Here is a 26,280-nt window from a genome sequence, read left to right as displayed (position 1 = left end):
GTTTGAGTTGGGTATGGACATTGCTATTCAGTGGTTTTGCTCAACACAGGTGGGCATTTTCAGAAAGTAGTACTGGGGGATTTCTACTTCACTCCCCTTGAATATATACTTCAGAGTCCTGCAGGGTTATCCCCCATCCTGTTTAGCATCTATATGAAACCACTGAATGAAGTCATCCAGGGATTTGGTGTGTGGTATTATCAGTATGTGGACAATACCCAACTCTATTTCTCTTTTTCATCAAATGTAGTTGAGGAAGTGGGAGTGCTAAATCAATGCATAACTGCAGTGATAATCTAGATAAGGACAAAAAAACTGAAGCGCAGTTCAGACAAGGCTGAGATACTGGTGCAGGTAGTTTATCTGCCCAGGTAAATGATGTTCATCCTGTTCTGGATGGGTTGCTTTCCATCTAAAGGATTAAGGTCATGGTTTGAAGGTGCTCCTTGACTAGCTACAGCCATTAAAAGCACAAGCAATATCTCTTTTTACTTTACTGCTGATTTTATTTATCTTTTAAATGCCTTTAATTACTTGTTTTATCTGTTTTTATTGATAGATAGATAGATAGATAAATAAATGTGGCCACTGTAGCTTGGTGCACTTGCTACGAGACTGTACCCCTGTCGAAGGGAGAGCTAGATCAGGAAGGGGAGTCAGATGAGGATGAGGTTCCTTGGGGAGCTGAAGGAAGGGAGACCAGCAGGGAGGGTTTTGGCAGCCCTCAAACTCCCATGCCCAGCACTTCCACTGAGGCAGCTCCTGCCCCACCTGCGAGTCAAATGCCTGAGCAGTTGGGAAGCAACTCTCCAGTCGCACCATCTACTTCTGTGCAGGAATCCCTACCAGACACTTCAAATGCTTCCCAGCCAATCAACATCCCATTTCCAGAGGCCGTGCTGTCACCCAGTGAAGCCCTGCTCTCGGATGGGCCGTCTGAGACTCGCCCCCCCTCGCCCCACATGAGGAGGTGTGAGAAGAGAGACTTTCACAGGGTGGAAGTCAGCCAGAGCTGCCACTTATGTGCGAAAACCTTCCCTACTTAAGCCAGTGTCTTCCAAGGCACAAGTGCTGAGTCAGCTCTCCCCAAACTCTACAGAGACTGCTTAGTTACGATAGTTAGGGAAAGCAGTGAGTCAGAGTAGACAGGTATATGAAGCGCACTGCTTTGGATGTAACCATAACTTTAATAAAAAGAGAAAAAGACATCACCTCTCCTCAGTCTGAATCCTTCACCTCTGGGCAGGACACAGACAAGGTTGCTATGCCAACTGTGACCCAACCTAAATTTTAGTGAACGATGCCTCTCCTTTAGTTTACTGCAATGCATCGCACATGGGGTTGCATTTGGAAATGGTCTAGAAACTTCAGTTGGGGCAGAAGAGTGCTACAAACATATTATGCCAGTAATTTGTCATCTTCACTGGCTACCAGTCAGTTTCCAGTCCCAATTAAAAGTGCTGGTTTTTTAAATCTTGAAATCCTTTTACTGTTGGGACCTCAGTACCTGAAGGGCACCTCTTCCCATATGTACCTATCCATACTTTGAGGTCATCATCTGTGGCACAAGGTATAGAGGGTGTTTAAGAGTGACAGGGCCTTTTCAGCAGTGTCTCCCCATTTGTGGAATGCCTTCTTCAGAGAGGCTTGCCTGGCAACTACTCTCATGTCTTTTTGGCACAGGAAGACCTGTTTGGTTTTGCCAGGCCTTTTAATTCATTCTGTGGTTCTTATTATTGTTTAAGGTTTTTATTCATCTGCTCTCTGCTTTGAATTGATATATTTTGATCTTAATTGGTGTATTTTATTTGCTGCATGTTATTATATTTTATTATACTGTGATTGTTTAATTATTGTTTTGTTTTATTCTGTAAGCCTCTGAGAGAATGTTCTGTTATGGGGCAGTATATAGAAAATATAAATGTAATAAATAAATAAGCATCTTATTTATTTAATCAGCTAGTGAAAAGTTACTCTGGAAAGATGGAAGGCATTCTAAAAATGGACTGATTTATAATGTCAAAAGAAACTGAATTTCAAGTGTTAAGGTCTTGAACATTAGTTTTTTTCATTTCCAGATAATTGCCCGTTATGATATGAAAGTACTTAACTAATCCAGTAGAGTCTTAGCTAATTCATGGTCTGAAGTCAAGGGAGGTTGTCATCTGATTTTAAACCTTTGATTTGTTATTCCACCTTATTTTATCCTCAAATTCCAATTCAAACATTGCACACAGTTAGGGATGGAAGAATTTCTTTGGTTCAGTTTCTCAGTAGATCATTTTTTCAACATTCAGCCCAGTTTGCTACACTGCTATATTAATTTGCCATTTAAAAGAAAACAAAAATTCTTCAACATTTTAGGGCACTTTTCCCCCAGTAAACAGATTTTTGCCATCTCCCGTAATATAATACATCTTTATATGGTATTTCCACTAGTATCTCCATTTCTATTCCCACTTTCCCCTAATATCTGCCTTTTTGTACAGTTTTTGGTTGGAGAACCCCATTGCAGAATTCAGAGAAGTGCATATTTGGAAGGACAGCTACATTTCAGTATTGTTTCGGGAAGTGTGAATTACAGAGGTTCACATTAAAAAGTAAACTGAACTACATTTCTCCCCCATCCCTTCCAGCAGTTACACTACTTTGTGGTTTGTTCTTCCTTGGCACGGATAGTGATGGGGGATGGGGAGCCCCATATATGCAATATGCATTGAGGAGTTTAGATTCCAAAAGTAACTGCTGACATTATACACAGGCATTTGGAACTGATGCGCTGCACTTGCTCATTCCTTGCTCACAACATAGGAACAGAGGAATCTGCCTTATACTGAATCAGACCATTGGCCCATCTACCTCAGTACCATCTACACTGACTGGCAGTGGCTGTCCACTAAGCTCTCCCAGTCCTACCTGGAGATCCCAGGAATTGAACTTGGGACCTTCTACATAAAAGGCATATGCTGTACCACTGAGCTATTTAATTTATTTATATCCCACTCTTCTTCCAAGAACACTAAAAACACTCCAAAACATCTTTAAAACAAAAGACTTTAAAACATATACAAAATCTTTAAAAACATATTAAAGCAAAACATCTTAAAAACGTCTTTTTAAAAAAAGCTTTAAAATCTTAAAAGCAATTCCAGCAGAGACACAGACTAGGATAAGGTCTCTACTTAAAAGGTTTGTTAAAAGAGGAAGGTCTTCAGTAGGCACCCAAAATATAACAAAGATGGTACCTGTCTAATATTTAAGGGGAGAGAATTCCAAAGTGTTGGTGCTACAGTAATAAAGGTCTGCTTCCAATGTTGTGTGGAACAGACTTCCTGATAAGATGGTATTGACTGGGTATATAAGGGGTAAGATGATCTTTTAGGTATCCTGTCCCAAGCTGCATAGGGCTTTCTACTTCAAAACTGGAACCTTGAACTTTGCCCTGTAACTAATGGGCAACCAGTGCAATTCTTTCCATAGGTGTTGGTGATATCCTGCCCTAGTGAGTAGTCATGCTGCCACATTTTCTACCAGCTGCAGTTTACAGACCAACCTCAAGGGCAACCCCACGTACAGCTCATTACAGATATCCACCTTGGAGGTTGCCAGTTCATGGACAACAGTGGTCAGGCTATTCCAGTCCAGAAATGGTCGCAGCTGTCTTACCAAAGCTGGTAAAAGGCACTCCTAGCCATTGAGATCACCTAGGCCTCTAGTAACAAAGATGGGTCCAGAAGCACCCCTAGACTATAAACCTGCTCTTTCAGAGGGAAAACAGCCCCATCTAAAGCAGGCAATTGACCAATTATCTGAACTCAGGAATCACCAACCCACAAAGCCTCCATCTTGCTAGGATTCAGACTCAGTTTATTGGCCCTAATCCAGCCCACCACCAAGACCAGGCACTGGTACATGGCTTGCACAGCCTCTCCTGATGCAGATGTTATGGAGAAATAGAGCTGGGCATCATCAGCATTCTGCTGACACTGTGCTCGGGTGTAACTGTGTTAAGAGCCTGATACATCTCGTTGTTCCATAGCATGACAAGGGCTTCAACAGGGTCATCTGCTCTATCTACTGGAAACTCTCCCAGGGCATTCAGGAATCCGGTGGATTCCATTAATTTCTGGGGGTGGACCATCTTAATCTGTCTACCACCCCTGCAGAGGAGGATTGGAACCGTAAGTGTACACTTCACCAGGAAGTGATCTGACCATGACAACCATCTCAGAACACCCCTTTCTCCATCTGGAGCAAAAATCAAGTTGAGGGTGTGCCCTGCCCTATGCGTCAGGCCGATGACAACTTGAGACAGCCACATGGTTGTCATGAAGACCATGAAGTCGCGAGCTGGAACACTAGAGGCAGCCTCAGCAAGGACATTGAAATCACCCAGGACTATCATTCTGGGCTCCTCCTATACCCATCCAAGACGGCCTCCACCAGCTCGGTCAGTGAAGCTGCCAGGCAGCAGGATGCATGGTACATCAGCAGCAACCCTAGTTTACTGTTTCCTTGGCCCAACACCAGGTGAAGGCCCTCACAGCAGCTCCAAGACAGAGTTGTTTCCTGGTGACAGAGATGGAAATTCTATGGACTACAGCAACCCCTCCCCTCCCATCTCTGCAGACTGTGCTGGTGTTGCATCAAATATCCAGGTGGGCAAAACTGGATCAGATCAACTCCTCCCAGCTCACCCACCCAGGTCTTGGTAATACACACCAAATCAGCACCCTCATCCATGATTAAATAATGGATGGGTGTGGTTTTATTGTGTACCTATCTGGTGTTAAACAACAGCACAGCAGATTGTGCAACTAGGAACAAGATGAGCTACAGTCCTTCCCCATAGGGGAACATTTTAGGGCACATTTCAAAAAGGACAAAAAGAAGGAACCTAGGAACTATAGACCAGTCAGCCTGACATCAAACCCTGGAAAAATTCTGGAGCAGGTTATAAAGCAATCAGTCAGTAAGCACCTTGAAAACAATGCAGTGACTACTAGAAGCCAACATGGACTGGTCAAGAACTAATCCTGCCAGACCAATCATCTCATTTTTTGATCAGGAACCCTCCCTGGTAGACTGTGGGAATGCTGCGGACATAATATATCTTGACTTCAGCAAAGTTTTTGACAAAGTGCCCCATGTTATTCTGATTAGCAAGCTAGCTAAATGTGGGCTAGAGGGAGCAACTATCCAGTGGATCCACAGTTGGCTCCATAATTGTACTCAAAGAGTACTTATCAATGGTTCTTTCTCAAGCTGGGGGGAGGTAACAAGCAGGGTACAGCAGGGTTCGGTCCTGAACCCAGTGCTCTTCAACATTTTAATTAATTTGGATGAGGAGGTGAAGGGAATGCTTATCAAATTTGTAAATGCTACAAAATTGGGAGGGATACCTAATACCTTGGAAGACAGAAACAAAATTCAAAGGGATCTTGGTAGGCCGGAGCATTGGGCTGAAAACAACAGAGTGCAGTGATTGATTGGGTATATAAGGGATAAGATGGTCTTTCAGGTATCCTGGTCCCAAGCTGTATAGGACTCTGTACACCAAAACCAGAACCTTGAACACTAGATAGCCAGTGCAATTCTTTCAGCAGCAGGGTGACATTTTGGTGATGCCCTGCCCCAGGGAGCAGTCCCATTGCCACATTTTGTACCAGCTGCAGCTTCTGGACCAATCTTAAGGGCAGCCCCACATAGAGTGCATTACAGTAATCCAACCTGGAGGTTACCAGTGCATAGTGGTCAGGCTATCCCGGTCCAGAAACGGCTATAGCTGTCTTACCAGTCGAAGCTAGTAAAAGGCACTCCTAGCCACTGAGGTCACCTGGACCTCTAGCAACAAAGATGGATCCAGGAGCACCCCCAGACTATGGGCCTACTCTTTCAGAGGGAGTACGACCCCATCCAAAGCAAGCAATTGATCAATTATCTGAACTCAGGAACCACCTACCCACGGCGTCTCCGTCTTGCTTGGATTCAGACTGTTTATTGGTCCTCTTTCAGCCCACCACCAAGTCCAGGCAGCAGTCCAGGGTCTCTCCCAATTCAGATGTTACAGAGAAATAGAGCTAGGTATCATCAGTGTACTGCTGACACCTCGCCCCAAATCTCCTGATGATGCTCCCAAGGGCGTCATATTGATGTTAAACAGCATTGGGGACAAGATGGTACCCTGCAACACCCCACAGTACAACAGCCAGGGGGCTGAAACCCAATGCTATGATCTGAAAATGACCATGGAGATAGTTCAGAACCAGTGGTTCAGAACCACTGTAAAACAGTGCCTCCAATACCCATTTCATCAAGTCGGCCCAGAAGGATACCATGGTCAATGGTATCAAAAGCTGCTGAGAGATCAAGGAAGAATAACAGGGTCGCACTCCTGCTGTCTCCCAATAAAGTCATCCATCAGGGCGACCAAGGCCGATTCAGTCCCATAACCAGGCCTGAACCCAGACTGGAACGGGTCAAGATAATCAGTTTCATCCAAGAGTACTTGCAATTGCTGTGCCACAACCCTGACAATCATCTTCCCTACGAAGGGGGTAACTGAGACCGGGCAGTAGTTGTCGCAAACAAATGGGTCCAGGGCGAACTTCTTCAGGAGCGGTCAGATCACCACCTCTTCAGGGTGGCTGGAACCACTCCCTCTGCAATGATGTTTTGACCTCTCCCTAGATACACTTGGTCAACCCCCCTCGGCAAGCTTTAATAAGCCACAAAGGACAAGGGTTGAGAGGACATATTGCTGGCCACATTGTCGCGAGCACCTTGTCTTTGTCATTAGGCCACATAAATTGAAACAGTTCCCAAGAAGTTGCAGCAGACATTGCACTGGACACCTCACTGGGGACTACAGTAAATGTGGATGGGGCATTAAGATTACTATGGAGATGAGCAACTTTAAACTCAAAGTGCCTTGCAAACAATTCGCAGTGGACATTTGAAGGGTCTAAAACTCCATTTCCTAGAGTTGGATGTCAACAGACCCCTGAGAATATGGAAAAGCTCCACTGAATGGCTACTTGAGGATGCAATGGTGGCAAAGAAGTGGTCCTTCTTCACTGCCCTCACTGCCACAAAGTAGGCATGCCCGATCAGCCTCACAGCACATCTTTCTCCACTTGCACTCTAGCCATCATCCAGCCTGTTTAATTGCTCTTAGCTTGCTGGTGTAGCAAGGTGCAAACTGGGCTCCATAATGCTGGAGAAGGTACTCAGGGGCAACCACGTGAAGAGCCCAACACACCTCACTGTTGCATAGTATGACAAGGGCTTCAACAGGGCCATCTGCTCTATCTACTGGGAACTCCCCCAGGGCATTCAGTAAACCTGTAGATTCCATTAGTCTCCGGGGCGGACCATCTTAATCTGTCCACCACTCCTACAGGGGAGGATTGGAGCTGTAAGTCTAAACTTCACCAGGAAGAGTCTGCCCATGACAGTGGGGTGACACCTACCCTCCATGCCCCCTATCTCCAGACCACCCCTTCCTTCATCTGGAGCAAAAGCCAAGTCAAGAGTGTGCACAAGGATAAGTGCAAAGTTCTATACCTAGGAAAAAGAAACCAAATGCACATTTATAAGATGAGGGATACTTGGCTCAGCAATACTACATGCAAGAAGGATCTTGGAATTGTTGTTGATCACAAGCTGAATATGAACCAACAGTGTGATGTCGCTGCAAAAAGGTAAATGCAGAGCTTGGAAAATTTACTTTTTTAAACTACAACTCCCATCAGCCCCAACCAGCATGGCCACTGGATTGGGCTGATGGGAGTTTAGTTCAAAAAAGTAACGTTTCCAAGCTCTGGGTAAATGCTATTTTAGCCTGCATTAACAGTGCAGAGAGCCAGTGTGGTGTAGTGGTTAAGGCAGCCTTTTCCAACCAGTGTGCCTCCAGATGTTGTTGGACCACAACTCCCATCTTCCTGACCATTGGCAATGCTGGCTGAGGCTGATGGGAGCTGTGGTGCAACAACATCTGGAGGCACACTGGTTGGGAAAGTCGGGGTTAAGTTGTTGGACTACGACCTGGGAGACAAGGGTTTGAATCCCCACACAGCCATGAAGCTCACTGGGTGACCTTGGGCCAGTCACTCCCTCTCAGCCACAGAGGAAGGCAATGGTAAACCTCCTCTGAATACCATTTACCATGAAAACCCTATTCATAGGGTCACCCATAAGTCAGAATTGACTTGAAGGCACTCCATTTCATTTTCAACAGAAGTACAGTTTCCAAATCATGGGAAGTATTGGTTCCCCTCTGTTCGGCACTGGTTAGGCCTCATCTTGGGTACTATGTCCAGTTCTGGACACCACATTTTAAGAAGGATGCAGACAAACTGAAATTCAGAGGAGGACAATGAGGATGATCAGGGGACTAGAAACAAAGCCCTATGAGGAGAGACTGAAAGAAAAGGGCATGTTTAGCCTTGAGAAGAGAAGACTGAGGGTACTTATGATAGCATTCTTCAAGTACTTGAAAGGTTGTCACACAGAGGAGGGCCAGGATCTCTCCTCAATTGTCCCAGAGTGCAGGACACAGAATAATGGGCTCAAATTACAGGAAGCCAGATTTCAACTGAACATCAGGAAAAACCTCCTAATTTTAACAGCAGTTTGACGATGGAACCAATTACTTAAGGAGGTGTGGGCTCTCCGACACTGGAGGCATTCAAGAGGGAGCTGGACAGCCACCTGTCAGATATGCTATCATTTGGATTCCTGCATTGAGCAGGGTGTTGGACTTGATGGCCTTATAGGCCCCTTCCAACTCTATGATTTTATTATTTCCTCTGGCACTTGGAAAGCATAAACACTCTAAAATACAATATATCCTGAGATTTAGTATTTGTGTAGAGTAGGTAGCAACCTGTTGTGCTCCAGATGTCTGGCCTGCAACTTCAATCATTCCCAACCATTGGTCATGTTGTCTACGGTTGATGGGAGTTGGAGTCCAATCATATCTGGAGGCACAGGATCCCCATCCTTGCCTTCACTATGATGGGTGAATAGAGCTCATTAGTCATGTTTTTCTCTGGAAAACTTGTAGCACACTCCTGTTCATATCTACTCAGATGGAAATCCTGCTGAGTTCAATGGAACTTGTTCTCAAGTAAATGTATACAGAAATTCAACCTTAAATTCCACAATGAAAAAAACTGCAAACAAGAAAACGTAGTAATAAAACTCATATTAGTGACAGAATCTGCAATTAGGTGCAAATCACAGAATCTATTCCTAGTATTTTCTGACATTTTCTTCACAAATTGCCTGGTGCAGACATTGGCAGCATGCCCTATGCTGCTCTAATTATAATTGTCTGCATTAAAAACACACACGCAGAGAGTTCATCTTTTGGAAATGCTGTCATAAGTGACTGATGCTCAGCTGTGTCTCTGGGGGCTTCTTTAACGGCCATGCAGCACATATGCATAGACCTCACATGTGTTTGGCATGTGTTTCATCAGACAGATGTTGCAAGTTTTTAATCCCCAGGAAGTCTCATGTGGATTAAATCACAAATCTCTGAACATTATTCTTAATTGCTGCAATAAGTAGCACAGACCTCTGGTAAAAAAGGCTCGCTATTTAAATGAAAGCAATAAATAAACATTTGAAATTCTAACTGAGTTAAAGCTCAGATACTCAAATGATTTTTTTTCTTATTGATTTTTTCTTCTCTCCATGCTGAGAAATAGTACTCCCCTGGCAATCACAAACCCAAATGATCCACAAGGCATTACATGCATAATTCACCCATTCCACATACCTGTAACCCTTCAATGGCCAGTTTGAGGATAGAAGGTGTTAATTTGGAGGCTTGCTTGAAGGAGAAATTACTCCAGTCTATAATTAGAATGAAGCCATTTATCTGAAGTTCTTGATCTTCAATGAGAACCTCTAAGGACAACAGAATAGCCCGTAAAATGTCTATGAAAGAATTCCTAGGGATGGAATAAAAGGAGAAGGAAACAATTGTAGTTATCTACAAATCATTAAAAAGTCATGAATATTTTTCTTGTATAATAAGCATTTCTTAATTTTGACCAATATCTTCTGAAATATCAGATATTTCAAAATGTTTGTATAAGCATTTCTGTAACGAAATTATGCTTTTAAGGAAGGATTAAGGAAGAAAATGATTACTTGCACAAATTTTCTAGTTTGTGGCTTCAGCTAAAGAATCAGATTAGCAGATTAGCTGCATTTAGAAAACTTTTCTGAAAGTGCTTTATAAGATGCATTTGATGAAGTAGGCTCTTGTCTATGAGTGCTCAAGCCACAATAATGTGCTAATCTTTATGGTGCTACAAGATTCTAAGGCTCCGTACACACCACCAGACTGGCCACGCCAGTTTAGGGGAACAGAGGATAGATGTTTAATATCCATCCCCTGTTCCGGGCCTATCCACGACCAGAAGATAACTGGGGGAAGCAAGACTCCATCCGACCTTCGACTGCTGTTGTGTAATGCCAGGTCTGTGATGCAAAAAACAACGCTCATCCACGATATGATCCTGGATGAGCATGCAGACCTGATGTGTATTACGGAGACCTGGCTGGATGAGGCCTCAGGTCCTACGCTGGAGGCCATGTGTCCAGCCGGCTTCTGATACGCACAGCAGCCGAGGGTTGGTAGGCGGGGAGGGGGAGTGGCAGTCATCTATCAGGAGTCTTTGGTTTTCGCCAGGCCCCCTCTCCACGAGACCAAGTTTGTTGACTGCATGTACTGGAGGTTGGGCCCAAAGGGATCCTGCTTGTGTACTGCCCACCCCGCTGCACAGCAGACTCCCTGACTGAGGTGCTTGAGGTGGTCTCGGACGTACAGGTGCTCTCTCCCAACCTGCTGGTTTTGGGGGACTTCAACGTGCATGCCGAGGCCACCCTTACTGGAGCCCCTCGGGATTTCATAGAAACCATGACTTCTTGGGAACTGCACCTTAGTAATACAGGGCCAACCCATGTAGCCGGTCATGCTCTTGACCTTGTGTTTATCTTGGGAGGGGAGGAAAGTGCTCTGGAAATGGGGGCTGTTTCTTCTAACCCCGTGTCATGGTCAGATCACTATCTGGTGAATATAGATCTCTTGATGCCACACACCCTCCGCAGGGGACAAGGACCTATTAGGATGGTCCGCCCCAGATGCCTGATGGATCCTAAAGGATTCCTGAATGCGCTGGGAGAGTTGGAGCTGACTGAAGGACGCCCGGTCGAAGCCCTGGTGATGGAGTGGAATAGGGAGATCACTAGGGCAGTTGACCGGGTGGCTCCGAAACGTCCTCTCCCCCTGAACAGAACTCAGACAGCACCCTGGTATACACCACGGTTGCGAGGTCTGAGACAGGAGGTGAGACGACTAGAGCGCCGGTGGCGGAAATCTCACTCTGAAGACGATCGGACACTGGTTAGAGTGGCAATAGCTGTCTACCAGATGGCAACAAAGGCAACAAAGAAGGAATTCTTTGCTGCCTCTATTGCATCCGCAGAGTGTTGTCCCAGGAGGCTGTTCCAAGTGGTCCGAAGCCTGGTCGGTCCAGTTGCTCAGGAACCCATGGAGCACTCTAAAGCCTCCTGTGACACATTTGCTAAACACTTTGCCGATAAAATTGAGCACCTGAAGGCCATGATTCCGTACGCCATGGATACAGGAAGTGGGCCAGAGTCAGCCAGTTGCAGTCAGGTCCAATGGGATTGGTTTCAGCCCCTCCCCTTTGAGGAAGTGGACAAGGTGCTCCCTACTGTGAAGCCAACCACCTGTCTGTTTGACCCTTGCCCCTCGTGGCTCATTATGAGCTGCAAAGAGAGGCTGAGTGAAGAGATCAAGGCAGTGGTAAATGCCTCCTTGGAAGAGGGTGTAATGCCATCAGCCCTCAAGGAGGCAGTAATAAAGCCCATCTTAAAAAAGCCCTCCTTGAATCCCCAAGAGTTAAATAACTTTCGCCCAGTCTCTAATTTACCATTCTTGGGCAAGGTGATTGAGCGAGTGGTGGCCAAACAGTTACAGACACACTTGGAGGAAGCAGATTATCTAGATCCATTCCAATCGGGCTTCCGGACTGGACATGGAACTGAAACAGCCTTGGTCGCCCTGGTGGATGATATGAGGAGGGCGTTGGATAGGGGAGAATGTACCCTCCTCGTCCTCCTGGATCTCTCAGCGGCCTTTGATACTGTTGACCACGGTATCCTTCTAGATCGCCTGGAGAAACTGGGATTAGGGGGCACTGTTTTACGGTGGTTCCATTCCTATCTTTCAGACAGGCATCAACGGGTGGCATTGGGGGATGAGGTATCAGACCCTTGGCCTCTCAATTGTGGAGTGCCACAGGGTTCTATTCTCTCCCCCATGCTATTCAATATCTATGTAAAGCTGCTGGGGGCCATCATCAGGAGATTTGGGCTGCAGTGTCACCAATATGCAGATGACACTCAGCTCTATCTCTCGTTTAAGTCCTCACCAGAGTTGGCTGTGGATACCATGTCCAAGTGCTTGGAATCCATAAGTGGATGGATGAAGGAGAATAGGCTGAAGCTAAATTCCGATAAGACCGAGGTGTTGCTCATGGGAGATAAGAGGAGGTTGGGAGATATAGACCTGGTGCTCAATGGGGTGAGATTACCCCTGAAGGAACAGGTCTGCAGCCTTGGGGTCATTCTTGACTCCCAGCTGTCCATGGAGGCTCAGATCTCGGCAGTGAGCCGGGCAGCTTGGTATCAATTACATCTGATTCGGAAGCTGCGACCCTCCCTTCCTATCCATCTACTCCCACGGGTGATACATGCCCTGGTCTCCTCTCGCTTAGACTACTGCAATGCGCTCTACGTGGGGTTACCCTTGAAAACGGTCCGGAAATTGCAGCTGATACAGAATGTGGCGGCACGCTTGATTAAGAACAGCCGTCGCTGTGATCATATCACTCCAGTGTTAGTAGACCTACACTGGTTACCAGTTGCCTACCGGGCCCAATTCAAGGTGTTGGTGTTGACCTTTAAAGCCCTACACGGTTTCAGCCCAGTTTATCTGAAGGAGCACCTCCAGCATCATCAATTGTGCCGCCTGACAAGATCAGCCACACAAGGCCTCCTCTGGGTCCCACCAGTCAAAATTGCTAGACTGGTGTGGACCAGAGAGAGGGCATTTTCGATTGTGGCACCTGCCCTCTGGAATTCCCTCCCTTCCGATCTTCGCCATGCCCCCTCCCTGATGGGGTTCCGTCAAGCCTTGAAGACCTGGCTATTCAGGCAGGCCTATAGGATCTCTGGGGTGGACTAATTTTTATGCTGTTATTAACTGGACGGGTGGTTTTTAGCTTAGTTTGTTATTATGGTATTTGATATTGTATTTTACTGTGTACTGTATGTCACCTAGAGTGGCTGTTAACTCGGCGAGATAGGTGACATAAATAAAATTTTATTATTATTATTATTAAAGCACATTATTTCCCTCAAAGAATCCTGGGAATTGTAGTTTGTTAAGGGTGCTCAGAATGGTAACTCTAGGAGTAAACTACAGTTCCCAGGATTCTTTGGGGAAAATAATGTGTTTTTAAGTAAAGGTAAAGGTGTCCCCGCACTTGTAGTGCGAGTCGTTTCCGACTCTTAGGGTGACGTCTTACGACGTTTGCTAGACAGACCATATATATGGGGTGGGATTGCCAGTTCCTTCCCCGGCCTTTCTTTACCCCCCAGCATATGCCAGGTACTCATTTTACTGACCACGGATGAATGGAAGGCTGAGTGGACCTCGACCCCTTTTACCAGAGATTCGACTTCCTCCTTTCATTGGAATCGAACTCCGGCTGTGAGTAGAGCTTCGACTGCATTACTGCCGCTTACCACTCTGCGCCATGGAGATACAGAAGACCTCTTGGAGACCAGGCCTGGCAACCAAAAGGTCTTCTGTATCTTTAAAAGTTGTGCAAGAGGAAGGGAGAATTCCACCTTGTGGTTTTTCCCATTACAGGGTTGCAAGAACACCTGCACTTGGCTGACTTTGTCTTCTCCTAAAGATACAGGATCAGTCTCAGGCCCTGAGCCTGGCAATCCTAGTCCATACATTAGTGCAGATTAGGCAGGTTCACCTTTAAATGTGAACTGAATCATATTTATCCCCATACCTAGGTGGCTCAAATGTTTTTGTTTACAAGCTTACATGCTTACAAGTTTACATGCTTCATTGCATCAGATTTGACAGCATTACATCATTGAAAAATAGGATTAAATGGCAGCATGGACTAATGAATCCTAGCACTGTGAAAGCAAAGGAGGAGGAGGCAGAGGAAAATGGTGTCAAGAAGAATAATGTTGAAGCAACATGAATATGCCAAATATTAACTAGAGCAATGCGCACATTTTGACATTCATTGAAAACAAATATTAAACTAATTGACTGGTTCCAGTTGGGGCCTAAAATGTAATACATCCTCAAATAAAAAACATCTTTCTCCCATTTAAGATGCGTTTAATTAAGACCAGCCCTACTGTCCTCATATTAGAGCTCAGAACTCCTATATCTACAAATCTTATACCTTCTGCAGATACAAGATCCATGGGTGAGCAAAACACTGCCAGCATTAAATTAGTAGGTCTTAGTCACGATGTGCTTTCCTATAGGATCCAATTTATTCAGCAGAAGCCATTTTAGTGTGTCACTTTTCGATTGGCATCTCAAACTGTTTTGTATCTGGGACAAATTGGTCTATTCAGCATTATGTGACAGTGAAAAAGAGAAGACGCAGTAAACTCTAGTTATTATTCACTAATAGGCAAAAAACCTTTTGATTTAAGAATTTTCCTATAGCCCACAGATATTTCTATCAAACTTTAAAAAGCAGGGAGATTGGGCAGCTATAGTGAATGCACCAGGGGAGCAGGAGACCTGACCTCCTCTCTGAGATATTGGACTGCCCTACAAATTTGTCAAAATGCAAACACAATTTGCGTTGGTCTTTCACAGTTCAATCCACTTGCTGTATAGCTTGGAATAATTTGGTAACATGTGCCTCTGAGCATATGGTGAGTGGTGGCAATACCTGCCATCTCCAAAGATGGAGAATTACATTTTTGTATGTTTGTTGGTGTTCTTACTTTGCTTCTTTCCTGTGTTACTAATGTTTCTACAGAGAATCTAACCTAGAAAGTTATATTGCTTTCATTATTCATCATAGAAATCTGTGTCAAATTTATTTTTATTAATTTCAAAACCTTTTTATTGGTCAATTGACAATGTCATATGATGGTGAAGACAGCCTTTTGTATTTCAAATTGTTGGTTATGTTCTATTTCTATTTTGAGTGCATTAACTGTTGAATATGAAACTGAAACTGCAGTTTGATGTAAAATCAGACTGATTCCGATATGTTGGTACTTCAGCAATGACTCTAGCTGTTGGAAAAAAGAGGATGTATGTTTTCAGCCTGCTATTTTTAAACCACTTCATTTAAGTCAAGGTGGGCACGGTCAATTAAAAACATAGAGCACACCTAGAATTTTGCTAGAATATATTTTGCCTCCCACTGTTTTATCTTGTGCAAATTGAGACACTCCTGAGGTCCACTGGAGACTATTCTGCAGAAGTCAGTGCCATTATTCCACAATTATGTTTGGAGTTTTTTTAGTGTAAATTTTGCAAAGTGTTGCTGTACTTCACATATTCACAGAAATAGAAACAAAAGAAAATCATTTCCTATAGGAAACTTCACTAAAATTGCAAAGTAAATCAGACATTTAAAGTGACCATCTGAACTATATCAACTGTCTTAATAATGTTGCTTCCTCCCTGCTAAAACAAGATCAGCATAGCACATGTCAAGTTGCAGGTGTTGCCACCACTCACCACATGCTCAGAGGCACGTTACCAAATTCTTCCAAGCTACACAGCAAGTGGATTGGACTGTGAAAGACCAACCCAAATTGTGTTTGCATTTTGACAAATTTGTAGGGCAGTCCAATATCTCAGAGAGGAGGTCAGGTCTCCTGCTCCCCTGGTGCATTCACTATATCTGCCCAATTTTCCTGCTTTTTAAAGTTTGATAGAAATATCTGTTGGCTATAGGTACATTCTTAAACGGCAAGGATTTTTGCATATTAGTGAATCGTTATCTAGGTTAGAGGAAAGAAACCAATCAAATTTATCCTCTTAACCACCGATGAAATCTTTGTTTCGTACTATGTTTTGAGCTAGATACATGCTACCATCTCAGAATGCTAATTTGTGATACTCATAGCTGTTTTTTTTAATTGTAGTAGCATTAAGAATAATAGCAACATTTGTTATTTGTCTACTGTACTTTGTAGAGGGTAATTCTTGTGTGATTTTTGCTGTGCCTATTAGTCTCTGGAACTGATTATGTTTTAAGTTATGTTCAGAATTTTATTTATGTTTTCAGTTATGTTCTTTGTATGCTTCTATTGATAAAATCATTAAAAATGTATTTTTTATAAAAGAGAGACTAATGTCTATAAATTATGCCTTAAATAATATTTGTCCTAAACCACAAAATCTATTTAAGGTTAAAAGGTCACAAAGTCTAATGCATTTATTAAAAATTATTCTGTTTATTTAATTAAAAAATATCCAAATTGGCTTACACTAAAAAAACTATAAAAATCATAGAAACAAGAAAATAGACTAAAATGCAAAAATAATAAAAAAAACTATAGTAATAACCAGCAGAGCACAAATACAAATAACTCAACAATGCATGTTTCAGCAGTAAAGTGTTTGGGTCAAAGTGTAAAGACACAGATAGAAGAACAGATAGAAGACTTTTTTCAGACAGTCCCGTTCATGCATACTGTAAATGCACGTGGTGTGTGGGGGTGGAAGTTGCACCACCCCTGTCTGTTCCACCCATGCCATTGTATGTCCTGGAGGTCCCATCCTCAACATCTGTGAGCGGAGTGTGATGTCTGTAAAGGGGACGCTAATACACTTACAGTCTTTCCATTACAGATAATCATTCTCTTGAAGATGTAGACATTGTGGGTTGGCCCTGCAGGGTACTTGACGGTACATGTCTAGAGAAAGCCTCAAGAAGTTGGCTACCTCCATGACACCACTCAGATCTATCCAGTTATTCCATTTTTCTGGTTCCTCCTTTGGTTTTGAAAAGTCAGTATTGTTGAACTGATCTCCTTGGACAATGAGGAAAAGGACTGAAAACTAGCCAATTGTAGGGACATCAGTAAAATGTTTGCTGTGTCATGCAGACAAAGTGACTTCCTGTTTCTCCAATTCCTGGCTCCATTCTGCAAAACAGGATTCCTACACAGGAAGTATGGAGCTAATCAAGTTATCCAAACTTGTACAAATCCATTATCTGATTGGTCAATATAAGCTGTTTTTTTTAAATCACAACATTATTCCTAAATCATTGCTGGAAGTTGCATGTTTGCACCTGTCTTTGAAAATCTTTCAGGAAAGAGATTATTTGGCAGTTTACCTAACTGCAGAAATTTTTCTATTGTGCATCATTGCTTTTCTAATGGTTAAGCCAGTGTGGTGTAGTAGTTAAAGTATCAGACTGGGACCTCAGAAATCAGGGTTCAATTCCCTGTTCAGCCATGAAGCTGACTGGATAACCTAGGACCAGTCATTGTCTCTCAGCCTAATCTACCTCACAGTGTTGCTGTGAGGACCACATCAGGAGTGGAAGAACCAGGGCTGGCCCCAGGCATGCTGGGGCCCTTGGGCATCAGCTTCCCCTGGGCCCTGGGGTGTGTGTATGTGTGCAGCACACACACAGCCCCCCCACTTGTCACCTGTCTTTTAGCATTGCCATTAACCAATATGGTCGCCATGGTTTCCCTAAGGGGATAAAGCCTCCACCGCCATCTTGCATTCTACGCACACACATCTCTGCCATCAACCAAGATGGCAGTAGGGGCTTCAGCATCTTAGGGAAACCTCGGCCGCCATCTTCATTAAGGGCAATGCTAAAAGGCAGGAGACAGGTAGGTGGGGCAAGGGAATTGTGGGCAGGCTGAAGCTCCTGCCCTACGATCCGTGGTTGCTGCTGCGGATCACGGAAGGTGAGCGGAGGGGCCCCTCAGGGGCCCTTGTGGCTCCAGGGGCCCTCGGGCCAATGCCCCACCTGGCCGCCCTTTAGAACCGGCCCTGGGAAGGACTATGTTTGTATGCCACCTTGAGCTTCTTGGAGGAAAGGAGGGATATAAATATAATAAATAAATAAATAGAAATAAATAGAAAATATAAATCTGTGTTCCATATTGTAAAGCTATTGATGCATATAATATCCACAAACGGGATAGTGAGCTATTGTTCCCCATCTTCCTTTCATCAATAATATTTTAACAAATTGTTTTATTTGAAATAAACACACCTTCTTCTTATTATATCTTTTATTATATCATCTTTTTACTTCCCCCTACTTGGACAAATTAGTTCATTTGAACTCCATTGGATATTTCTGTTTCTTCCTGGCTTTTGGCTTTTCCCAATCAGATGACCAAAATGAAGTATTAAAAGTGATAATAGTACATCAGTGCACATAATTGAACTCATGTTGCCATTTTCATGCTTTGTATTGTTCTTTGTTAATTCAACCTTGTATCTTACTAACTTTTCTGACCATCACTGTACATGGAGTACAGTTCTTAATTGTCTGGCTGACAATGTCTAGACCAGCCTTGTCCAACCTTTGGGCCACAGATGTTGCTGGACTACAGTTCCCATAATTCCTGACCATTGGCCTGCTGGCTGGGGCTGATGGGAGTTGCAGTCCAGCAACATCTGTGGCCCAAAGGTTGGACAAGGCTGGTCTAGACCTTTTCTTCAGAGCTTGGAAAAGTTACTTTTTTGAACTACAACTCCCATCAGCCCAATCCAGTGGCCATGCTGGCTGGGGCTGATGGGAGTTGTAGTTCAAAAAAGTAACTTTTCCAAGCTCTGCTTTTCTTCTCCTCCTTCTCGAGTGGTTACAAGTAATACAAAACAGAGTGATGCTTACAAATATGGGGGAACAATAGCTCATTATCCCTGGTATGGTTAGGTATATAAAACCTAGCATTTTTCATTACTGATAATTTTATACCCTGTTTTTAGGACTCCTTAAATTTTACCCTCAAGATGTTGGCCTTTCTTTTTAATAGTTAACTGCATCAGCTTAACTACACATTTTACTAATTCTTTACATTCAAATATTTTAAAAACACAGAAATAAGTTCTCCTGGGCAATCCCATAGGAACTCTGGCTGATGCCTGATTACTCACAGCTAGATTTACAGCTACACCTTTCCTATTTCTTACCTATGCTCATAGAACTGTGGAGCTAGAAAGTGACTGCATGTGGATAGTTTAGCACTATAGTTTAGTCCTATGGGAATAAGCCTAGACAAGCCTTGGGCCCACACACTTACCCCCATACCCTCTCCTCCTGTATCGCAGTTGCAAGAAGGTAAAAACCTTTCACTTCCATTTTCAACTAACTGCAGCTATTCATTATATCTGAACCTGGATAAACCATGGTTAGTGTCCAAACTGTGGCTGGCTTGTTTTCCTAAACCGGAGTGGGGAAACTTTTTCAGTCCAACGATCATTCCCTCCTGGGCAATCTTTCTGGGACCACGTACCAGTGTAGTCAGTGAAGCCAGGGCCAAACGTAGATGAGAGAATGGGTATGACTCTTATCTTTGCACAGCAAGCTACATTCCCGCCATACAAAACTCGGAGGTTTCTAAAAGAACCCCAAACCCAAACCCTCCCAAATCTTTCATTCTCCATCAAGGTAAACAGAGGTATTATCACATTTCAAGGCATATTCCAGCCAGGCAAATGCATTTCGGAAACTGGAGCAAGGCCAGTGAAGAATGTGGCCTGAGGAGAGTTCTGAGGTCCAGAGAGATGGGCCTGAAGGGCCACATTTGGCTCCCAGGCCTGAGGTTCTCTCTCTCCTGCCCTAAAACATAGTTAACACCAGGGGAGGCTGGTCCACTACCATTGCCCCACCAATCTCAGTCTGCCCTCAGCCAGACCCCACCTGCCTGCCTTCTTCCTTACATTCAGTCCAGAGGATGGCAGCACTGCCTGTTATTGGCTCTGGTTCCACCTATTGTTAGCCTCGCTGCTTTCCTCCCCACCAGTCTCAATGGGCATCAGTCATCACTGCTCAACACTAAACACAGATTACAGTTCAGGAATAACAATTACCATGGTTAGTTGAAAGCTTTTGCTTCTGATCTCATCCTCAAGACTACGCTAGAGGAAGAGAGGGGAAAGGGGAGCACATGAACTTGAGGCTTGTATGTGTCATGCTAAACTACCCATTTAGCAAAGCACCTGCCCTGATATCTTCCATACACATGATTGTAAATTTAGTCAGTGCCACAAGGAGGTCACAGGAACAGCCAAGGTACAGTGACAGGCTTGTCTTTAGCAAAAGGAATAATGCCCAAGCTGATGATTTAAGCAATGAAGGAGAAAGATGGAAAACACCAAGATTCATGAGCTAGTATGAACTTTGGGAGAATTTAATTCTCAGCCCTTAATGTGTTCAATCAAGTGTATCTGCAAAACCCACCAAACCAAACATTTAGTGCTTTAACATAATTCCAATATTTCTGTCTTTATTGCACTAAAGACTGCAATAATAAATATTTATGTCTTTGTTGCAGTAAATACTGCAATCTTAAATACTTATCTAAGTTCCATGATCTTTGTAGAACTTACTTTTTAATAAGCATGTTTAGGACCCAGCTGCATACTGATACATTTCTGATGAGTTCTGCTGCGATGTACCATGAATCAAATAGGCATCCATGTGGCATCCATAGTATCACTGTACATTTTACATCATAAACATAGTAGCAGACCAGTGGCACTTATTACATCACTCTATAATTATTAGTTTTTTAATATAAGCAACCACACCTAATCATGTGGATATAATCTAGCATGCACATTTATGCATTAAGGATGCATCATTGGGAATGGTTTGGACGAAGGGAGAAAATAATTCACCCTAGGGATCAGAGTGTCTTGATGACAGTAAATGATGGCTGTTGGCTGCTTGTTGTCAAATAGACTTTGTGCCACTTTTAATGTCCTGTGACTTGTTGAGGTTGTATTGCTTTGTAACCTATATTTTGTACAATCAGAGCAAATTATGAGCAAAAAACATAGAAGGAAGACAGAACACCCTTCAATTACAATGAAAGGAATCAGATCTTCACAAGACTTAATTTACAAAGATTGTCATTTGGATTCAAAGGGCTCTTCTTGGTCAATTGAGGGAGGATATTAATGGCACATTATATTTCTCCTGTACCTGACCTGTCAATAACATTCTGATGAAATTTTAAAATGAAACTTGGAGATTTTATTACCTGTTAATTTCATATCATGATAGAGTAGAGGTTAAACATTTCAGAGCAACTATAGAATCATAGAATCATAGAGTTAGAAGGGGCCTTGTAGGCCATTGAGTCCAACCCCCTGCTCACAGCAGGAAATCCACAGCTAGAGCATCTCCCGAAGATAGCTGTCCAGCCTCTGCTTGAAGACATCCAGCGAAGGTGATCCCACCACCTCCCTAGGCAGTCGGTTCCATTGCCGAACTGCCCTTACTGTCAAGAAGTTCCTTCTAATGTCCAATCTGAATCTACGCTCCTGCAACTTAAAACCATTAGACCTAGTCCTACCCTCTGGGGCAGCAGAGAACAAATCTGTACCCTCCTCTATGTGACAGCCCTTCAGGTACTTAAAGAGTGTAATCATGTCGCCCCTCAGCCTTCTCTTCACCAGACTGAACATGCCAAGTTCCTTCAACCTTTCCTCATAAGACTTGTTCTCCATACTGGCTATCATCCTCGTCGCCCTCTTCTGAACCCGCTCTAACTTGTCTATATCTTTCTTAAAATGAGGTGCCCAGAACTGAACGCAGTATTCCAGATGAGGCCTGACTAATGCAGAATATAGTGGGACTATTACTTCCCTCGACCTGGAAACTATAGCTCTGTTTATGCATCCCAAAACCGCGTTTGCCTTTTTTGCCGCAGCATCACACTGCTGGGTCATGTTCAACTTGCAATCCACTACAATTCCAAGGTCCTTCTCACACGCACTACTGCTAAGCCGGGTATTTCCCATCCTGTACCCGTGCATTTTGTTTTTGTGGCCTAAATGCAGAATCCTGCATTTGTCTTTATTGAATGTCATTTTATTAATTTCAGCCCAATTTTCCAGTCTATGCTATCAGCTGGTTTTCCACGACATCAAGAACTTGCAACTTCTCTGAGATATTGTTAACAAAAAAAGGGCAAATTCCATGCTAGGGACTATTAGGAAATGGATGGATGACAAAATTGTCAATAGGTTGTATTCAACTAAGTCCTACTTAGAGGAGACCCATAGAAACTTATGAAACTGTTGGCCATGTCTATTAATGTCAGGATGCAGGATTGGGACCCTGGCACTTCAGACGAGGAGGAGGAGATCATTTTCCCAGAGTTGTGTGAAGAGGGGGAGGGAGGCCTTGAAACTCCAGCAGACACAGATACAGACTCTGCTCAGGAATTTCCCACGCTCACCCCCCTTCCCGAGCCAGAGCTGTTAGAACAAGAAGGAGGGGGACTTCAACTCCCTCATCAGCCAGAGAAAAGCCCGCCTGATGGGCATGACGTTCACCCCCTCTTTCCCCAATACCAGAGGTAGAATCTTCAGAAGGGGAGGGGGCAGAACTTCCCCCTTCACCACGAACCCGGAGAAAACAAAAACAAGCAAAGGGGAGAGAGAGGAGGGGCGGGGAAGAGAGCACCCTAAGGCGGAGTGAGAGAATTCGTGCCAGAAAGCCCCCTTTATAAGGAAAGGGGGGGCTGGGATTCCTTGTTCTGTCAACTCTCTTGCATGTCGCTGGACACATGTATTGTGTTCCTTCATGAGAAGGCTATTTCTGTTTGGATATTACTCTAATAAAGACTGAACTGCTTTCACAACCTGGTCTGGTTTCTGAGTCCAGTCCTGGACATGACAGATTGACAGAACCACCTACTTCACCCTCAACGCTCCCGCCACTTGAACATGACAAGATGGAGAAGGGAGCAGGGGGAACAAATCCCACTTCTGAGATGGAAGAAGTGAGACGGCTGAGGACTAATGTGGCGGACCTACAGGCAGATGTTCAAACCTTGTTAGCGGCTGTCAGGACTCTGAAGACTGACAATCAGACCTTGAGAACCATGGTAGATCAGATGCGAGCAGCCCCTCCGGCCGCTGTGGTGAAGATTCCTATAGGATTACCACCAAAATATGCGGGACAGAGTGAGCAGCTCTCTACTTTCGTGGCTCAGTGTGAATTGTATTTGGACATCAGAAATGCAGAGTTTCCTAGTGATGTGGCCAAGGTGGCCTTCGTGATCAGCCTCTTGTAAGGAGAAGCTGCCAAGTGGGTGACTCCGTACTTGGTCAGAAAGGACGGCCTTCTGGGAAGATATAGAGACTTTATGCGAGCCATGACTGAGATGTTCCAGGACCCTCAAAGGCCGGAGACAGTGGCCAGGCAGTTGGGGGCCTTGAAGCAAGGGAAAGGAATGGTGTCAGAGTACACTAACGCTTTTAAAATTCTGTCCCAGGAAACTGGTTATAATGATGCAGCCTTGATGTTCATGTATAGGAGTGGACTGAGTTCTGAAGTCCTGGATGACTTGGCTAGAACCTCCCCTCCAAATAATTTGCCTGGACTGATTCGGCTATGCCTACAGATCGATCATCGGTTGGAAGGAAGGCGCCTGGAAAAGAAACAGGAGATCCAGAGATACTCAGTTTCAGCATCTCGCAGCAAGACCCTTTCAACCAGGAACATCAGGCAACGCGACCGAAGGTCAGGGGGGGGCTAGGCCGAAGCTGTCGGAAGAAGAAAAGGAGAGGCGTCATAAAGAACGTTTATGCTTCTATTGTTCAAAACCAGGCCACGTGGCTAGAGATTGTGGACTGAAGGGGGGAAAGACAGAGCCGGCGGGAAACTAGTGAACCCAGTCCATGTACAGGCCTGTGGACTGGGGGCTACGTTGGACAAAAGGCCTCCGGTGGCAAAACCTCCTTCAAGAGGAGTCTTGGTACTACCAATTAGGATTATAACTTCCAAAGGGGTCATGTTTAACTCCACAGCGTTAATTGATAGTGGAGCAACCACAAATTTCATTGATGCAGAGCTAGCAAAGCGTTACGGAATTTCCCAATGGAAATTGGACACCCCCTTGCCGGTGGAGACCATAGACGGGAGGCCCCTGAAAGGAGGGGGGGTATCGCGAGCAACAGAGGAATTGAAACTGCAAATCCCGGGACACGAAGAGTTCATTTCGCTGTATGTAACAGACCTTTCGACCTTTGATGTGATCCTAGGAATGCCCTGGTTAGTCAAGCACAACCCAAAGATAAAGTGGAAGGACGCTGTGGTGTGGTTCACTTCTCAGTATTGCCAGGAAAACTGTCAGGCAGAAGAAAAACCCGACACGTTGGCTGGAGCAGTGCAGGAAACCAAGCAAGTGACCGTTCCCTCGAAGTATGGGGAATTTAGAGATGTGTTCGATGAAAAAGAGGCAGAGACGTTACCTCCCCCACCGCCCTTATGACTGTGCGATTGAATTACTGCCAGGAGCCAGCATCCCATCGGGAAAAATTTACTCTCTCACAGAGAAAGAGAGAGAGGCCCTGAGGGAATTTCTGGAGAAAAAACTGAAGCGAGGATTCATACGTCCCTCGCAGTCCCCCGCTGGAGTGCCCCTGTTGTTTGTGAAGAAGAAGGGGGGGAGCTCAGGCCTTGCAATGATTATCGTGCATTGAATCAAATCACCATCCCTAACAGCTATCCGCTGTCCCTGATCTCAGAGCTGTTAGACCGACTGCGCTCTGCAAAAATCTTCACAAAACTGGACTTAAGAGGAGCATACAATCTGATCAGAATGAAGGAGGGAGATGAATGGAAAACAGGGTTTTTGACCTCTTATGGACAGTTTGAATAGCTGGTAATGCCATTCGGACTTTGTGGAAGTCCAGGAGTGTTTCAAAAGTTCATGAACGACATGTTTAGAGACCTTTTGGATAAGTAGATAATCTGTTATTTAGATGATATCCTGGTGTTTTCAAAGAACCAAGAAGACCATGATCAGCATGTGAAAACTGTGTTGGGAAGACTGAGAGAGAACCATCTGTATGCTAAGTTAGAGAAATGTGGGTTTGACCTATCGTCTTTGGACTTTCTTGGATATCGCATCTCAGCAAAAGGAGTGGAAATGGATCCAGAAAAAGTGAGTTGTATACTGGATTGGGGGCAACCGACCACTAAAAAGGATGTACAACGTTTTTTGGGATTTGCCAACTACTACAGAAAGTTTATTCCAGGCTTTTCCAGGTTAACAGCCCCTCTCACTGACTGCTTAAGGGGGGAAAGCAAATTCCAATGGACAGAGGACGCTGCAAGAGCCTTCGAAGAGCTGAAGGGAAAGTTTTCCTCTGAGCCCATCTTGCATTTTGCTGACCCTACCCGCCCTTTTGTTGTGGAAGCAGATGCTTCAGATTTTGCCATCGGGGGGTTCTCTTACAGATGAATGGAGAAGGAACGGACCTACACCCTTGCGCGTACTTCTCCAGAAAACTACAGGATGCTGAGAGAAATTATACAGTGTGGGAAAAGAGTTACTAGCCATTAAGGATTCTTTTCAAAACTGGAGACAATACTTAGAGGGGGCTCAACATCAGATAGAAGTACGTTCAGACCACAAGAACCTGGAGAGCCTACAGACGGCCCGGAAGTTGAACCAGAGGCAGATACATTGGTCGCAGTTTTTCACCAGGTTTAACTTCAAGATTACTTACCATGCCCATGCAAAAAACTAGAGAGCAGATGCCCTGTCCAGGCAGCCACAATACAAAGGAGGTGAGATTGACAACCAACCCCAGTACGTAGTTCCGCCAGAGAAGCTGGTGTTGGGATCATGTCAACCTTCTTGGGAAGAAGAGCTCAGAAAGGCACAAAAGGAGGATCCATGCATGCAACAGTATATCCAGGAGATGGAACAGAGCCAGGGCCCAGAAGTAAACTTCCATTGGAAAGATGGGCTGTTGTGGCGTAAAGCTGCCAGATATGTGCCGAAGGGGGATCTAAGACTCTGGATCCTGCGTCAATGTCATGACTCCATCACAGCTGGGCACTTTGGCATCTTTAAGACCATACAGAATGTAGCCAAGGACTTTTGGTGGCCTCAAATGCGCAGAGACATTGAGAACTATGTAAAATCCTGTGCTGT

At 44.4% G+C, this 26,280-nt stretch overlaps 1 protein-coding gene across 1 annotated transcript in view; it reads right to left on the bottom strand.

Annotated features, from left to right (window-relative positions):
• The window catches only part of CLVS1 (clavesin 1), a 104,648-nt gene that overhangs the window by 66,341 nt on the left and 12,027 nt on the right, over positions 1 to 26,280 (bottom strand). The window contains 1 exon segment of the mRNA XM_061602406.1: positions 9,788 to 9,962. Within this exon segment, the coding sequence (XP_061458390.1) occupies positions 9,788 to 9,962 (175 nt within the window).

Source organism: Rhineura floridana, chromosome 1 (assembly GCF_030035675.1).
Source record: "Rhineura floridana isolate rRhiFlo1 chromosome 1, rRhiFlo1.hap2, whole genome shotgun sequence".
Taxonomy (NCBI): domain Eukaryota; kingdom Metazoa; phylum Chordata; class Lepidosauria; order Squamata; family Rhineuridae; genus Rhineura; species Rhineura floridana.
This window is presented reverse-complemented; position numbering and strand designations above follow the sequence as displayed.